The sequence below is a fragment of the Manis javanica genome, chromosome 3 (genome assembly GCF_040802235.1).
Source record: "Manis javanica isolate MJ-LG chromosome 3, MJ_LKY, whole genome shotgun sequence".
NCBI lineage: Eukaryota > Metazoa > Chordata > Mammalia > Pholidota > Manidae > Manis > Manis javanica.
The window spans coordinates 213761950-213780954 of record NC_133158.1 but is presented as its reverse complement, the minus strand read 5'-3'; the positions used below and the strand labels follow the sequence as shown (position 1 = coordinate 213780954).

General features: G+C 42.4%; 1 protein-coding gene across 1 annotated transcript; it reads left to right on the top strand.

The window, feature by feature from the left end:
- The first annotated feature begins 13372 nt into the window (after positions 1-13372).
- Positions 13373-18043, top strand: LOC108401003 (disintegrin and metalloproteinase domain-containing protein 20-like). The gene is made up of 2 exons (XM_036998845.2): positions 13373-13509; positions 15589-18043. The coding sequence occupies exon 2, from the start codon at positions 15709-15711 to the stop codon at positions 17851-17853; it is 2145 nt and encodes a 714-aa protein (XP_036854740.2). The 5' UTR covers positions 13373-13509; positions 15589-15708; the 3' UTR covers positions 17854-18043.
- Positions 18044-19005: the final 962 nt, after the last annotated feature.

Here is a 19005-nt window from a genome sequence, read left to right as displayed (position 1 = left end):
AATTAGCAGAATATACTAATTCCTGGTGTATGTCTCTTTTTTCCTTTATTTAAACAGTTTCAGTGGTTAAGTTCTTGTTTATCTCGTCTTGGTGTTTCCTAAGCAAAGGCACAGCTCATGGATGAGGTGTGTGTGTGTGTGTGTGTGTGTGTGTGTGTGTGTGTGTGTGTGTGTGTAATTTGCTGTGTCTCAATTCCAAACAGTGTTCCTCTCTGTACTCTCTCTCTTTGTCACACAGGAAATGGGAGCCTATAAATCCAATTTCTCCTAAGACCTCCCCTTATCTATCGATTCCAGTAGGGAACCTAGAGGGAGGCTGGGAACCTGGGGAATTTTCCCCCTAGGCTTCACGTCAGGACATGTGTGTAACTGTTGAACCACTCACTCTGTTGTGTACTTGAAATCAATATAAGATTGTATATCAACAATACTTCAATTAAAAAAGAAGTTCTCATCACAAGAAAAAAATGTGTACATAAATAACAAAGTGTGAAAAGACTTTGAAAGAAAAAATATAAGTTTTGAAAACAAGACCTTTTTGAAAGCTTTACTTCTACGCATCCTGCTAAGGTTAACTGTCAAGCTTTTTGCCTTAAACAGACTGAGAACATTACACACCCCACTGGCATACAGCTGACACTGTTGGAATACTCAGTTTTATTGAGGTTATTTTTTACATAATTCCTTATTGAGTCTGATCTGCATACTAAAAAATGCCCTCATTGTAAATATAATTATTTTATTTCTAGTAAATTTATGGACTTGTGCAATCATGACCACTCTCCAGTTTTAGAGTATTGCCATCATCTGGAAAGATCTCTCATGTCTTTGTCAGTTTATTCTGCAGTGACGTGCCATCCCTAGGTAGGCAAACAGTGAGTCTACAAATTGGCCTTTCTTGTCATTTCATATTGTACAAACCCCATGGTTTCTTAGGCCTAGAATACTGCCTATGAGGTTCACCAAGTAAAATGTACATTTATTGTTTGACTGGTGAACCATTTTCCCTTGTGTGAAGGGACTATGTTTGGGTTACCCATTCACCAATTTGGACATGATACATTGTGTCTAGGTTTTGGCTGGTGTCCGAAACTTCTCCATGATTTACAGGTACATGTTCTTGTATGGACATGTTTTCATTTCCCTTCGATCATACGGTAAGTTTATATGTTGCTCCCTCAGCCTCTCCACGTGTTGCATTCAGTGCTCAATTTCATCTTGCTAATGTATATTTACTTGTCGCTTTATTTGATATCCTCATAAATATTGATTCCAAATTTCTAGAGGTACCTATTATGGCATAGAAGCCTGTAACTCCAGGGGAAAAATATTCTCCCAGCCCAGGGCAAAATACCTTCGAAACTAAAATCAGCCAAAGGGAGAAATAAAGTATGAGAAACCCATTTATTGCTTACAAACAGTCCTCCACTTCTGCCCACCCATGTCTCTCACAAACTGGTTGCAAAAAGGGACCCACCAAACTTCTCAGATCCAGTTATAACCTCAGTCTCCTGACCCTTGTAATCACCTATTTATTTGGAGATGGGCTACTTCTCTCCAACCTTGGGAACACCTGTTGATATGGAGATAGATGCACAGGACCAGGTGAGAGGTTCTGGAAATACTGCAATTTTACCCACAAAGCCCCAACTCGGAATCTATGCACATAGATAAATGCCATCAAATCCATATTTAAGAAAGGGGAGAGGGAGGTGCATGGACATGGGCGGGAGCTGTAGAATGGCTCCGTGCAGTACACGGGGGCTCTGTGCTCAGTATCCCAGGTGCAACTCCTCGAGCTGCTGTGGAGGCCCGAGGAGAGCAGCCCAGGGGCCCTGGCTCCAAACAACACTGGTATCACACCAGACACTCCGTAAAAGATTTGATCGAATTACTGAGTTAGTTTCTATATGTAAATTCTTCAACAAAAAAATTGTGTACTTCTAAAATTCATTTTCCATGTCTGTGACATAATGTTTTACAAAACAGCAATACCAAACATCTTTCCACGTTGGGGAAACCTACATTTCCTTTCCTCACTCACTCTGCCCCCCACACACACACACACATAAACACAAATGATGTTAAACTATTCTGCTTAGGTCAATGCTAGTGAGAGCATTACGAATACAGGGGCTCCATCTACGAGTGGCGGTTTAGCACATCAGTGAAAATTAATCGCACTCTCGTGACGGGGACGATCCCATTTTAAATCTTCCCAACAGACAGCTCCACAGAATGCACTTTCCTCACAATTGATAAGGGAAAATTTTTAAGTGTCCTAAATTAAGTGACATAAGAATGAGGGAGAGAGACGGGACGGTAAACAGTCCAAACACCCCATGTTCCTGGATGAAGTTATTTCAGGGACCACCCCGAAGGTCCCCGGAGCGCCAGACCTCCCTGGCATGTGACTGTGCCCGACCGCAATCAGCAACCAGTCCGCGAGCCCCGTCTGGGGGCCAACCACCTACACCCAGGCTTTCTCCACTTCACCTTAGCCCACCTTCCTCGGCTGCAGCCAGTGTGAATTTAGAGAACTTTCTTTCTTCAGACCCCTCATAAACGTGCCCTGTTTCCTGAGTCTGGTGGGCAGAGGCTGTTTCTGTCAACTGGCCTTGCTGTTGGTGAAGCAGAAACTTCCTGTCCTGAGACTCAGCCCTTTGTTTGGCTGCACCTGTGAAGTCTCAATAAACACTTTTATTTCAGAGATCTCTGTCTTTTAGAGCTTTTCATTTGTTACAATTCTGTTTCCTTCATGTTGTGAACATCACCTTAACAAAGCTTGCTAAGGAACATTTAATGAATATCTTTTCTCTAATGAGTGTAATGCTAAACAGTATTTTAATACAGGCTCTGGTCTATTATTTCACTGTATCCTGTTACTTTTATCTGGATATCTTAGCTTATCACTTACAGTATTCAGCTACTGAAATGTACCCAGTTGGAAAAAATACCCCACAGATTTTCATGCCTAATGTGATTCCTTTTTTCTGCTTTGAGATATTTAGCATCAAGAGGCCACTTTAGCAACATCCCCTCTTTAAATACTTAGCTATTGCATGAATATTTGTCTATCTTGGAGTAAAATACAAAGCAACACTAATCAGACTCTTCTCTGGGTCTGCTCTCTGCTCTGTCTTAAGGGCAAAGGAAATGGCTGTTCAGAAGGCAGCCTGTTATTTTTTTAGTAGTTACAGGATTATTTTGGGTGTCCACAGCATGTCTTTATTCACAATTCTTAAGAATTGTTTTTGGATTTTCCCAACCGTTTTGCACTGTATTTACAGATTTTGCATGAAATGGAAGGGCAGCTAGATCATCACGAGTTTTAATTTCCATGATTTGAAATGCAAGATGTTTGGTGGTAAAATGTTTTTTAAAAAGCTTGAGGATTATTTCTGGGGTTGAATTTATGAGCCTTTGACCCAAACAATTCATTGCTGGTTGACCACAGCTCTTCCACTGTAGGTTCCGCCTCTTAATCAGTATTGAAGGTTATAATTGCAATAGTTCCTTGCACTTATTTCACCAGCGGTGCTTATTGTGGAAATTTAAAATATATCCAAAACCATATTTTTTAATATCTGGGCAGAATTTTATTTTTTGGCCCCAGTTGAAGTCAAGCTCGCTTGTCTAATGTTCTCTGACTCAGCTGTGCAACAATTGGCTCCCTCCTATCTGCATAAAATAAAAAGACGTTTTTTGTTAAATTACATATCTGCTAAGATAAATATTTGCATCTCAGGGAGATTAATTTGTTTTGGGACATGCCTTTTTTTTAATAGGAAATTTTTTCAGTGTTTCTTGTGTTGGTGGTTTTTGTTTCTTCCTATTAGTTTATGATAAGCAGGTTTTGTTTGTCTCTGTCTAAATAATAACTGTGATTTAGTTCTCTGATTAATTAGGACTATTGTTCAAAACATTTCAGTTGATAATACCAGGTTTAGGCAGAGTCTCATTTAGGGTAAGAAGCCTGGTATATGAAACTGGAAAGCTCTGGAGAAGGATAAATGCTTTAGAGGAGTTAGGGTGAGGGGCCAGGGTCAGGGTGAGGTTTCTGGTATGGTTTCAGTTTTCATGGGAACTCACCAAGCTATTATAGCAAATTCTAAACTTTTAACTACTGATACCAGCTGCAAGATAAGGTAATTAAGCTTCTGGACATGCATGTTGTCAATCACTTCTCAAAACAAGAAGGGATTTTGTAGGAAATGCTTTAATAGCTCAGCCATGTTCTCTAGAATGAAACCCTGTGATGGGGACTCTCCTTCAAGTGATTTAAAAGATGATGCTCTGAGCAATAATGCTTTGGAAAGAAAGGGCGCAGGAAATGGAAGTGGGAAGGGCTAAGCAAGAACGTGCCTTTGCTACCAGGCAGTGTGAGCCCATCACTGGGTAGCTCTAGAACATGACATTTACCAGTGGCTGCAAGTCGTGATAAGGCAAGACAATGGCTTCACGTCACCCAAAGTCAGAGCCCGGTTTCAAGCCATCATTGGCTGCAGGCTGCGTGGCTGAGCGACTGTTGGAGGTGAGGGGGAGGATTGTAAGTCCATCCCCCTCAGATGCTTACTCGGGCTGGTCCAGGGGCGATTCTGCAGAGCGGAGCGCAGCTGTGAGCCCGCAGCCGCCGTCGTGTCTGTTTAGGTGAGGAGGGGTAGCCAGCGGGCATGGGCGCCCCAGGCCAGTGAAGGAAGACCGGGGGAGAGAACCAATAAATAATAATAATTTGTATAATCACAAACATTACTAAAACATGACATGGCACTCCTGTTAGGTTTAGGCATTTTGAAATAGGAAACACAAATAAAATAAAAAGGGGAAGTAGCGCAAGAGTTCTTTCTGAAAGTGTGATAACTGCCCAGTGAAGCGAGTATGTCGGTAATTGGACTCATTTTCTCCAGATTATTTCAAATTACCCCTCCTTTTTAGGTAGGCGGTTTGACATAGTTTATCAACTCACCACTTTCCCCTGTGAGGAGCTAGATTTCTGAAAAATAACAGAGATTATATGTTATTTCGAATCTAGTGTATAAAGAACTAATTTCTTTGTAATAAATTAGCCTGGTTTTCTTAAATGAGGCAATTTCTAAGCAAAAAGATAAATGTTTAGATGCTGTTTTATGTACAGTGAATAATTTTTGTAAGACTTTTTGTGGCTGAGTCATGGAAGCTTGGCAATTATTTGGATCATAAATACATGTTAATTCATGTGATATTTCTATACATCCAGTTGAAAACTATAAAAATTTTAGATGTAAAAATTATTTCCGAAGATACTGAGAAATTGCTGTAAGTTTACATTATTTCAACCTCTATATTGGGTCAAAATGATATAAAACCATGGCATGGTTATTGAACTCTCGACTCCAGTTCTAAAGCTGCGCTTTTATACTCCTGTCTGTGCTGCTGGTTTAATTCTCTGCAAAGGACCCTCTGCCAGACACCTCCAGCGGGTGGGCGGAGGAGGGGCCTGTTTCTTCCTGCACTTCTGCTCCTGGGACCGTCCTTCCAGCAGCTGGCCCTTCCTCCTTGGGTGGTGATTGGCTCCAGCTCCCGCTGGCTCATCTTCCCATTCTATCCCCTCCCAGAAGGAGGAGGATGTGGAGAAAAGGGAACCATGTACCCTGCAGGTGGACGGCAAACTGGTGCAGTGTGGAAAAGCAGTGTGGAGGTTCCTCAAAACACTAAAAAAAGAAATACCGTAGGACCAGCAATTTCGCTTCTGGGAATTTCCCCAAATAAAATAAAATCACTAATCCAAAAAGATAATAAGCATTCCTATGTTCATCACAGAATAGTTTTCAATAGCCGTAATATGGAAACATACATGAATGGACAAAGAGGTGTGTGGGTAAATTTGCAAAATTTCCAGAATCTCTCGCTTGGCCCTAGAGCATCTCCATATCAATAGGTGTTTCCAAGGGGTGGAGAGCAGTAGCCCATCGCCATCCATATCAAGAGGTAATTGCAAGGGGGAGGGAGGGCATATCTGGGCCCGAGAGGTTGGGTGGGGCCCCTTTTTGCAGCCAGGTCGCAAGAGACACAGGCGAGCAAAAGTGGACAACTGCTTGTAAGCAATAAACAGGTTTCTCTGACTTTATTTCTCCCTTTGACTGATTTCAGTTTTAAAGGTATTGCCCCGAGTTGGAAAGTTATTTTCCCCTAGAGTTACAGGTGGTACATATACACAAGGGAATTTAACTAGCCATAGCAGAAAGTGAAATATTGCCATTTGCAGCAACATGGATGTATCTAGTGGGTATTTTGCTAAGTGAACTATGTCAGACAGAGAAAGACATATACCATATTATTTCACATATATGTGGATTCTAAAAAATAAAGCAACTGTACAAACAAAACTGAAATAGACTCATAAACACAGAGAACAGACTTGTGGTTACCACTGGGGAAGGAGGGCATGAAATAGGTGAGGGGCAAAAAGTACTGCAAATATTTGACATTTTGATCTAGGTGACTGTCACGTGAATGTATACACATGTCAAAGTGCATTGAGCTGTGTGCTGATTTGTGCATTTTATTGCATGCACCTCAGTTTAAAAAATGCTGATTCTGATCCCCTAGATCTGGGGTGAAGTCTGAGTTTCAGCCTTTCTCCCAAGCTCCTTGGTGATGCCCAAGGTGCTGACCACAAATGCATCGAGAGTGTGTCTCTGCTTCTGGGAAGGCCATATCCACTGTGAAGTTCAAACAGAATTTCATAAACTAATCTGGAGCTTACAGGCATTTTTCCAAGGGAAAGGGCTGGGAATTAGTCACTCATTCAAACAGCATTACTGAATTTACTATGCACTTGGCCTTGTGGCAGGTGCTAGGCAATGAATAATGACTAAATCAAAAAGTGCCTTTGAAACAACATATTTCCACAGATTGAATGCAAATCAGATATGAGGAGTCAGTCATCTTCATCTTGCCAGACATTAGAGATGCAAAAAATGAAAAATAATGACATTGCTCTCCCTAAATGTGTTTTGTTTTGCAAAATTTTATTTAGAAAATAGTTATTTTATATGAGTATGTCATTTATGTTGCCATATAATCATTTGTTTAAAAAACAAATATTTCATAAAGAAATAACAAGTGTTGGTGAGGATACAGAAAAAAGGGAACCCTTGTGCACTGTTAGTAAGGAATGTAAATTGGTACAGTCACTATGGAAAGTAGTGTGGTAGATAATCAAAATTTTGAAAATAAGTCAACTTCTTGTTATTTATCCAGAAAAAAAATTAACTGAACTTTCAGAAAAGATATATGTTATTGCGGCATCATTTACAATAGGCAAGATATGGACCCAACCTTAGTGCCCATTGATAGAGGAATGGATAAAGAAGATGTGGTACATATACACAATGGAATATTGGTCAATCATAAGAAAAAATGAAATCCTGCCATTTGCAACAATATGGGTGGACCTAGAGGTTATTATGCTGAGTGAAACAACTCAGACAGAGAAAGAATAACACCGTGTGATTTCACTTACACGTGGAATCAAAGAATGAGCAAACAAGCAGAAAACCAGAAGCAGAGCTGTAAGTGCAGGAAACACACTGGTCGTTGCCGGGGTGCGGGGATGATGTGCAGCAAACAGGTGAAGGGGTAAAGAGGTACACAAGTCCAGTCACCAGATAAATAAATCACAGGGATGGAAAGTGCAGCAGAGGGAATATAGTCAGTGATACTGTAATAGCTTTGTACAGTGACAGATAGTGACTTGATTTATTGTCTGAGCAAGTGTAATGTATACAAATGTTGACTCACTATGTTGCACTTGAAACTAATGTAATATTATGTGAACTATACTTCAATTTTAAAAAATAGATGGGTAAGGTATGTTTTCTAAAGAAAAATATGTATTTCAAGAAAGCATTTTGTAACAATATCTAGAAAAAGACATTATGAATAAAAAAAGATTACACTAGAAATATTTTTCAAACCATATTGATGGCCAAATTTCATCTTATCAAAACGGTTCCATGTATTTATTCACAATCCCCTGTTCAGTTTCCTAGGTACATGTGTCCTTCTAGAATATACATAAGCATTTGTTTGTCCATCCCAGTCATGATTTTGAATTCATACTCTGGAGAAAGTGCAGTGATGAGTAAGTGCTCGTTCGGCTTCATGTCTTACACACGCCACTGGTTTTGCCTCAAGGAGTATTTTCAGGTCCAGCACCAAGAACCAGACAGCTCATGAAGCTCAAGCAAGATCGGTGGCAAGGAGCAGATAGATTCGCCTCTACTACACCATCTGCTCATTGCCTTCTCCTTCTTTGGGTCTGCTCGCCCTGCGTACATTCATGAACACGTACATACAGAGTTTTGCACATACTCACAAGGAAGGTTTCACAAGTCCCTTTTCCCTGGACAGCCATACTACTGGTCAAGCACCAACGGTATCCAATCCACGAAGGGATTTATTCTCTAATGTTTATGTTCAATTTTTATGATGTTTCTTACTTTATATGGACCTTTATATCGTTTGCTATCAGACTTTTTATGAATGGTTTTTCTGTTCACAGGAAAGCTGAGCAGGGGTTACAGGTTTTATGATGGTTCTGTTTGCCCCAACATGTACCGCACCCCCCACCACAAGTCCACATCCCCCTCCCAAGATGCTGCATTTGTTAGCATGGATGACTCCATGTTGACACATCAGTATCACCCAACGGCCATATTTTACATGAACATGTGCTCTTGGTGTCACATATGCCTTGGGTTTTGACAAATGTATGATGACATGTGTCCAGTGTTATACTATGATACACAGCAGTTTTGCTGGCCTAAAAATCTTCTGTCTTCCACCTACCAATCTCTCCCTTCCCTAAATCACTGATCTGCACTGCCTCTCTGGCTTTGTTTTCTCCATAAAGTCACATACTTGGATTCCCGTGTATAGCCTTTCCAGACTAGCTTCTTTCACTTAGTAATACACACTTACAGTTCCTCCATGTCTTTTCGTGGCTTGATAGTTCAAATGCTTTTAGCTCTGAATTGTACTGCTTTGGATGCAACAATGTTTATCCATCACCTACGGAACAACTACTCAGTTGCTTTCAACTTTGGCATTAAAGCTGCTGTAAACATCTATATGCAGGTTTTCATGAGGACCCAAGTTTCCAACTCCCCTGGGTAAATTCCAAGGAGAGGGTTTGCTCAACGGACTATATGGGGAAAATGTTTCATTTTATAAGGAACTGTCAGCCTGCCTTCAAAATAGCTGTACCGTTTTACATTCCCAGAAGCAGTGAATGAGGGTTCCTGTTGTTCCACATCCTTGTCAGCATTTAGTACTGTCTGGGTTTAGATTTGGGGAATCACAATACTTGTATATTGATAGCTCGTGGTTCTCTGAATTTGCATCATCTCCCTTATGACCTCTGACCTTTCCATTTTTATATGGTCAGTTGTAAAAAAAAATCTGTACTGTACTAATGCACTCAAACTTTGTCCATAAAAAGTAAGGTCTATTTTAACAAATATGACTGCTCTATAGTAAAATAGTTTTTAGGATAAAAAGTGAGTTAAGGCTTCTTAAGTATTTGTATCAGTTTCCTTCACATTTCCTAATCCTGTAACAAAAAAGACTTTTACTTTTGGTTTCTTCCTTTTAAGACTTTTGTGAACTCTAGAGTAATGCTTAAAATACTGCCTTTTTAAGGGTCTAAATAATTAAAAGAAACAAGCATTATTTGTTTTTTTTAGTCCACACTAATATTTAATTGATAAATTTCAGGTAATTACAAATTTTATTCAAAATGTGACAGTTTTGCATGGGTCCTGCTAACTACTTACAGCAGATAGTCATAGAGACAGACTAAGGCCAAGTTCATCTGAACTAAGATCCCTCATCTTCCCATCAATTAATTTCTTTCAGCGAAGCCACCATAGTTTAAAAAAATGTAGACCAGCATAGATCTTTATTTACATAAACTTATGGAGTGATTGTGTATGCCTTCAAAGAAATTTATTGATTATTAATAGATATCAAAGAAATATTTATTTTGCTTGTTTATTAACAGATATACTAATGGAAATACTTGTTTATTAACAGATATTGAAGAAATACTTGTTTGTTAACCCAGCATCAGTCTGGGTTATATTTCCTAAGTTTCTTTTATTCTAGACCAGTACCCTTGGCCCACCTGCTTTTGTTGTTGTTGTTAAATATCTTCAACTTACTGTTAAATATCTTTAGCTTATGGTGGAAACCAGTTCATTCATTGAAGGGAGTACCATTTCTTGGATGTGTCTATTTGGTTTTTGAATTACACTATAAATTTTTCCTTTATCACTTGTTTTTTTCTATATAATTGCTCAGGTTTTGTGTGATTTATAGGCTTTCATCCCTTTACTTTGAGCCTATACGTACTTTCAAAGCTAAACTGAGTCTCTTGTAGGTGACATATAGTTGGAGTTTGTTTTTTGTTTTCAATCCGTATAGCCAGTCTGTGGCCGCTAGACCATTTAAATTGAGAGTGGTTATTGACAGGCAGGGATTATACCTCCATCTTATTGATCACTTTTCTGTTTGTTTTGCATTTCCAATCATTCTTTTGCCGTCACTATCTGCTTACTATTTGAGCTGATGTTTTTCATCAGGGCATTCTCTGTTTCTCCTTTTTCTTTTTTAATGCATCATAAATCTAGATTTTTGGTTTTGGTTACCGAGAGGCTTACAGAAAACATCAAAGGTAAAGCCATCCATTTTATCATGACAGCAACTTATCTGCATTTCCCTATAAAGTGCCACCTTTTAGTCCTTTGCTTTTCTGTCTTTGATGACAAATTTACCTCTTTTTATGCTGGGTATTTGTAACAAATTATAGTTGCCATAGTTATTTTTAATACTCTTTCCTTTAACCTTATCAAGTGGTGAATACAACATCCTGTTACACAACTGGAGTTCTCTGCAGGATTCCATGTATTTCTCCTTTGCCAGTGTGCAGTATACTTGATACACTTTCATCTCACTGATCAGCGCTTCACCATCCGTTTGAAGAACTTGCAACATTCCTTGGAAGGCAGGTCTAGTGGTGAGACTAGACTCAGCTTTGAGGTTTTTATGCCACCTTCAAATCTGAAGGCTAGCTTTGGCTCATAGAATACACTTTACTGTCAATTTTTATCTTTTAGCACTTTGAGTATGCCATTCCACTCTCTCTTGGCTTGTAGGGTTTCTGCTGGAAATGGGGGTTCCGAATGGGGGCTCCTTTGTAAGGTACACCCTTTTTGCCCTTTAGAATTTTTTATTTTTGATTTTGATCATTTCGTTATCATGTGTTTTGGAGAAAAGCTTTTGTCATTGAGATGGCAGAAGGATCTATTAACTTCTTGGACTCAGATGCCCAAGCGTCCCCAGCGTCGTGAGTTTCCAGCTATTATTTCTCTAACTAAAAGATCCACCCTGGTCTCCCACTCTTCTCCTTCTGGAACCACGATTATTTTGTGTTGACCCTTTTCTTGAGGCCCATGGATCACTTAGGCTTTCTTAGCTCATTTTTATTCTTTCCTCTTTGCTCTCTTTTCACTGAGTCATCTTGAAATCCTTATCCTCTAACTCATGAGTCTTTCCTAGGTCTTTCCTCCTGCCCTGCGGACGCTCTGTGGTCCAAGTTTCATGTCATTCTTTGAATTCCTCAGCTCCAGAATTTCTCTTTGGTTCTTTATTATGGTTTCTACTTTATTTACTTGTTTTTTATTTTGGTAAGGAACTCACTGTGTTCATTTGTCACTTCCCTAATTCCACAGAGGTATCCCTCTGAGTTTTCTTGTACTTCGTTGTGTTTCTTCAACAGCTGTCTTCGATCCCTGACATCTAGGCTCCCTCCAGCTGCAGCGCTGTCCATGGCGAGGCTTCTCTGGGGATCCTAATTTCATGACGGGTAGGCCTGCTCCACGCTGCTTGTTCAGCCTTGGGGCAGAATTCACAAGCTTTGCTTTTTCTCTTGTGCTCCACGCTCGTCAGGCTGGGTGGACGTTGCTGTTCCTCAGGAGGCGGCGCTGTGGCCCCAGTGTGTTTTCTCCCTGGCCTGCAGACTGGATCGTGTTCCTGACGGCACTCGGGTGACCCGCCTCACACTCACTGCCACGCTCAGAAGCCCACAGGATCCCCAACACACAGTGGTGGAGACGCAGGTTTAGCAGCAGGGCTTTGGGGTTCCTGCGCACCAGCAGGGAGGTGTCCAGCGGGGGATTTCAGAGCCTTCTGTGCAAGTTCTTGCCGAAGTAGGAACCTCTTCGCTTCCCCACCCTTTGGTATTCTTACCTGCTCTCTCCCTGTCTTCTCCTTCCCCGGGTGATGGAGGTCCCCCAAGGAATCAGGGTGCTACCAGAGCGACAGGCTTCCAGAGCTGTGACTCTGGCATCTGGGTTGGCCGTGAGTTGCTCATGCTTTCACCTCCTCCGTAGGGCACTTGACCCTGTCCTACGTGGGACACTTTCCCACCTCTACTGCCAGTACCTTACTCCTTGCACCGTGGGGAGGGGAGGTGACTCTGGAAGAACCTGCCACACTCCACGGCACGCAGACTCACCCTTACCCCACTCCAGAGGCCCGCTGGAGCCTCCCCTGTGGCAGGCGGAATTTGTTCAGTTCCTCACCTGCGTGTGTCAGCCCAAGTCTGCACTGTCCGTTCTTCCCCTGGCCGAGGTCAGCGGAGGTGGGGCAGGGTCCCCCACTCCCCTGGATCTGCACCCCTTCCCAGGACTGGTTTGTTCATTTTCCAATGCACAGATGGGCAAGAGCTCTCTCAGCTCTCCCTGTGCTGAGGCACTTCTGTTCACCTTTGGGTGTCTACTAGTTGTCCAAAGAGAGGACCGAGAAGAGGGATTCCTTATGCCCACATGACGCAAACATCACCACCCACACTATATTCACCTCCCCATCCTTTTTAATTTTCTTTGCCTGTACTGACAACAATTCTTCCTAATACACGCATCATATTTACATACAGATATGAAATGTCTTCAAGTTATTCAATGACCTTATAATGAAACTTACAGATGATTACTGATGTCTGAACACAGGTAAAATGGTTTAAACGGGGTCAAACTCCTTCTAGAAGTGTTTCAGGCATCCCATAATATGGTTTCATCTTGGGGAAATAACCAGGAACCAGGAAGAGTATGGGCCCAATTACCGAAGCTAAAGTGTTTATACTGCATACGGGGAGCACATAGGATAATAGGAACAGAGGTAGATTTATTCAGATTGAAGAGTGAGATAAAAGTCTTACGGGGGTGGGGGGGGCCAAGAGTGAGGAGACCTTCTATCCAGTCACCGTGGTCTTTAGAACAGGGAGAGTCCTGTTGCTAAGCAGCTATGTTTAGAACATAAACAAATGAGAGGTGAAAGGGAAGGGATTTTTATCATCTTTGCCATGTAAACTTTCCAAGGAAAATCTTTGTTCATTGAGATTGGTGATACAAACTATGATAGGACTTTGGCTGGAAAGGACCGTGGGAGCCATTAATTCCACTGATGGTAAGTCATCCGAAAATTTAGCTGTAATGGAGCAAAGCGTTGTATCCAATAGCATAGGTGCGTACATGATACACACACACACACATATCCACACGCACCACGTGATTCCTTGCCAGTTTTTCAGGACTTGTCAGGGATCTCTGTGTTCTGTATGTTGCCCTGTTTTCCTCTATTCCATCTGGTTGAGAGCCACAGAACTGCTTTTTTAGTGGGTTGTTACCCATTGTTTGGAAAATACTGAATTTGACTATAAATGAGGTTGAGAGGGGAGGTGGTGCTTTGGCACAAAGATGGAAGAATTTAATGAAGCTGTGGGAGATAAAAGAAGAATATATGGAACACAATGTTTTACGTTCTACTTTGATGTTACTGTGCTATTATGACATTAGGAATAAATCCTAATCAAGTAAATTGGTTAATTCCCCTGACTTTTTTTACTAGTTAAATAGTCCCTGTGATCAACTTATATTGTAACTGAGAATTACTGTGCCCCTTTCATCCCCCTCCCCTCCCCTTCCCCGCCCCCTTCCTCTTGGTAGCCACTAGTCACCTTTCAGTGTCTATGAGTCTACCACTATTTGGTTCTTTTTGTTTTGCTTTGTTTTTATATTCCAAAAATGAGTAAAATCATAGGCATTTGCCTTTCTATGCCAGACTTATTTCACTGAGCATAATACCCTCTAGATACATCCGTGTTGTTGCAAACGGGAGGATTTCTTTTCTTTTTTTGGCTAAATAGTATTCCACTGTGTATGTACCACTTTCTTCTTTATCCATTCATCTGTTGATGGACACAAGTCCATATCTTGACTATTGCAAATAGTGTGCCCATAAACAGGGCGTGCATATCTCTTCTCACATTAGGGATTTTGTTTTCTTTAAGTAAACTCCCAGGATCAGAATTACTGGGTCAAAAGGTATTTTTAGTTTCAGTTTTAGTTTTTTTAGGAACCTCCATACTGCTTTCCGCAGCAGTTGCACCAATTTTCAGTCCCACCAACAGTGTAGGAGGGGTCTTATTTCTCTGCATCCTCTTCAGCACTTATTGTTTCTGGTCTTTTGGGTAGTGGCCATGCTACCTAGTCGGAGGTGACATTTCATTGTGGTTTTAATTTGCATTTCCCTGATGATTAGCGATGTGGAGCATCTTCTCATGTGCCTGTTGTCCTTTGTATTTCATCTTTGGAGAAGTGTCTGTTCAGGTCCTCCGCCCATTTTTTAATTGGGCTATTTGCTTTTTTGGGTGTTGAGGTACATGAGTTCTCTCTATATTTTGGATGTTAACCCCTTATCAGATGAGTTGTTTATGAATATATTCTGCCATACTCTAGGATGTCTTTTTGTTCTGCTGATGTTGTCCTTTGCTGTACAGAAGCTTTTTAGTTTGATGTAGTCCCATTTGTTCATTTTTATTTTGTTTCCCTTGCAGAATAAGGAGATGTGTCCAGTGCAGACAACTGTTGGGAAGGGTTCCTGGCTGATCACAAGCCACACTGCCCACAACTCTGCCCATTGAGTTATCTTCCCCTGACCATCTTCCATCCTTAGTGTCACAGTCTTAGATGGAAAACTAGAGCCCTCCATTCTGGGGAAGGCCCACAGCTGGAGCCATCTGTGTAGCATGCATCTTAGGGTATAGCAGCTCTTTCTTCTGGATCAGGGCTCTCTGCTACTAATGGCTCTAAAGCAAATCCTTCCTGACTTTCACTGGTGTATATAACTGACCCCACTAAGCGTTACAGTTCTTCACTCCAGGGGATAGTAGAGAGGGTGCTTCACTGCTACAGGTACACACCCCACTTGGCCAGTGTAGGCGTCTGTGCCATGACTCCCTGTGACTTTTGGGTCCAGTCTTGTAGCCACCCTGGGATGGGATAGGTGCTTATTACGTTAATGGGGCCATTCCAGTGATGGGGTTCTGTACACAGCAAGGCTTGGGACATGGCAGTCAATTATTATAATTCACTCTTAACAAGATTATATTATTCATAACCAACTTTTTCCCATCACAATCAATACTCCAAATTAATTGTCTGCTCATAACCCCCTGCCGTCTGTCCTTTCTATTTTTGCGTTCAGTGCCTCTGCTCTGATGGTCTCGGCCAGAGGACAGATTGAAGGGCAGTGCTGCATCCAGCCACCTCAGAGGCAAGGGACACACGGTGACGCTTCCTGTCCTGCTCTCTTCTGCTGGCACCAATGGCTGCACATAGTGACTCCACAATGGCTCTTGGTGAGGTCCTGGTGCACGTGAGGATCCCTCTCCTGGTGCTCAGGATAGGGGTGTGTCTGTTCCTCCCTGGATGGTCCCAGGTCGGGCACTGCCAACACCATGGGCCCCCAGAGGTGGTGATTCCTTTGAGACATAACAGTGGCATGCAGCTTCCAGGCTGGGTGTCCTACAGCCTGCATTTTGGGGGCCAGAGACGCATTGTCCACATGCAGGTCAAGAGGTTCTTGCTGTCCAGACACCTGCCAGTGTTCACGTACACAGACCGAGGTGCACTCCTGGCGGATCAGCTCTTTGTCCAGAACGACTGCTACTATCACGGGTACGTGGAAGGGGTTGCAGATTCCCTGGTTGTCCTCAGCACTTGTTTTGGGGGTTTTCAGGGAATATTACACACAAACGACATGGCTTATGCAATTGAGCCTAAAAGGCTTTCCACCACATTTGAGCATCTGATATATAAGATGGACGGGGAGGAGGCACAGTCCCCACCCACGAGATGCGGATTAACGGATGAAGAAATAGCACGACAGCTGGAGATTCAAGAGAGCAGTGATTCCACGCTGACGCAGAGTGGGTATGAGGGCTGGTGGACCCACAGGCGGTTCCTTGAACTGGCGGTGGTGGTAGACAACAATAGGTATGTTCATTCCATGAGCAACATCTCAGTCGTGCAGAAAGAAGTGTACCTTGTCGTCAATTACATAGGAAGCTATCTGAGTTCACTGGATATCGATGTGGTCTTAATGGGAATTGAGGTGTGGACGGATCGAAACCCCATTCCAGTGGATAACATGGGTAGCCTCCTGTCGGAATTTTGCCGATGGAAGAAAGGCAGCTTTAATACCCGCTTGCCCCATGATATTGCACATGTTTTTGTAAAGGCAGATTATAAGGATCAGGTTGGCTTAGCCTATGTAGGAACAGTATGTAATCTGAATTATAATTGTGGAGTTGCTAGTTTCATGAATGACGATTTTTATGACTTTGCATTTATTGTATCACATGAGATCGGTCACAATTTGGGTATGCGGCACGATGACAAAACGTGTAAATGTGGGAGAAAAACGTGTGTAATGTTTCCATACAAATCATCAACAACTAGGTTCAGCAACTGCAGTTATGGCTCTCTGTGGAGCACCATTGCAAAAACCACGTGTTTGCATAGTCCGCCAAATCTAGAGAATATCTTCACACTTGCACACTGTGGGAACAGTGTGGTTGAAGATGGAGAGGAGTGTGACTGTGGCCCCTTACAACAGTGTACAAAAGATCCGTGTTGTCAGTCCAACTGCACTCTGATGCCTGGGGCCACCTGCGCTTTTGGGCGTTGCTGCAAAGACTGCCAGATCCTGCCCTCAGGCAGCGTGTGCAGAGGACAGGTAAATGAGTGTGACCTTCCGGAGTGGTGCAATGGGACGTCCCATCAGTGCCCTGAAGATGTGCACGTGCAGGACGGGGTGCCGTGCATGGACGCCGGCCTCTGCTACGGGAGGAGATGCAATAACCGTGACGAGCAGTGCAGGAGGATTTTTGGCAGAGAGGCCAAGAGCGCCAGTGAGATTTGCTATGCGGCACTGAACACCCGTGGGGACCGCTTTGGCCACTGTGGTTTCAGGGGCTCTGGGTATGTCCCGTGCAAGACGTCAGATGTTCTGTGTGGGCGGGTTCAGTGTGCGGACGTGGCCAGAATCCCGCTCCTGAGGGACCACTCCACTGTGCATTCCACGCGCGTCAACGGCTTCACGTGCTGGGGTGCAGACTACCACTTCGGGATGACCACCCCTGACGCTGGTGACGTGAAGGACGGTACAGAGTGCGGGGCAGGGCATATCTGCCTCCAAAGGAGGTGCGTCCCTATGTCAGTTCCAGCACATAGCTGTTCACCGGAGACCTGCCATATGCGGGGCGTCTGCAACAACAGAGGGCACTGCCACTGCAAGCGGGGCTGGGACCCTCCCGACTGCCTGGAGAGGGGCCGCGGCGGTAGTGTTGACAGCGGCCCACCCCCACCAATATTAGAGAAAAATTTGCCATGGCAGAATTACATACTAAAATTTGTGTGGATTCCTTTTTTTGCTTTATTGTTAGGTGGTTTATTTTGCTTTTTGTGAAAATCAAAAGGAGAAGGCAAGAAACAAGAGAAGAACATTCCATCTTTCCCTAAGAATTAGTCATGATTTTGAAAAAAGGAATGCAATCCCAAGTGAACTCTCCCAGGTTGTGAGTTTTAGGTTCCTGGCAGTTGAAAAGGTACAGCTGTGTCACAGATCACGGGCAGAATATCCCCATGCTTTTTTATCATTCACAATTATAAACATGAGCTATTATAAAATTTGCAAAATGTACTAATTCCTAACATGTTTTTATTTTCCATTCTTAGAGCATTTTTAGTGGCTAAGTTTTCATGGAGCTAGTCTCTGTGTTTCCTGAGCTAAGGTACAGCTCACCGACAGGGTGTGTGTGTGTGTGTGTGCATGTAATTTGCCGTGTCTCAATTCCCAACAGTCTTCCCCTCTGTACTCTCTCTCTGTCACACAGGAAATGGGACCCTATAGATCAAATTTCTTCTGAGACCCCCCCTTATTTGTCGATTCCAATAGAGGAACTAGAGGGAGGCTGGGAACCTGGGGAAATTTTTCCCCTAGGTTTCACGTCAGGCTTGCCTCACTGCACTTCTGGCCTCGACAGCTATTTCCTGTTTGCACGTTTTAAACCTTTATGGAAGATAAATGGTTGTGCCCTGAGGACAGCATCTACCCAGTCCTCCACACAATCACTCTACAAGCCCACTCATCTCACATTTTGAAGGGAGAAAACAGTACCAGGTATCCAGGCCTGTTACAAAGCTATAGAAATGAAGATTATTAGATGCTAAGCAATGAGATGCAGTAGAGGCCAAATGGACATTTTAATAGCCTGCGCAGGTCTACTCTTCAAAAAGTAACATTGAAGAATGAAAAGGTCAGTCAGTCAGACATTTGGGAACTATACTTTCACAAAATGCATATGTGAAAAAGGATTCATAAACAGAATAAAATAAGAGTCAATTTACAGCATGATATTAAGGAAAGACAGCCCAAAGGAAATTTGGCCAAAACTAAGTCAGTTCTCAAAAAATGATATGTAATGGCCAGCCAACTTGTAAAAGGGGATCAAATTTTTAGTTATCAGGGAATGTTCATTAAAACTGTAATGTCAAACTATCTTATATAAACCAGAATGGCTAAATTCAATTTTGGTTGTACATAACTTATATAAGCAAG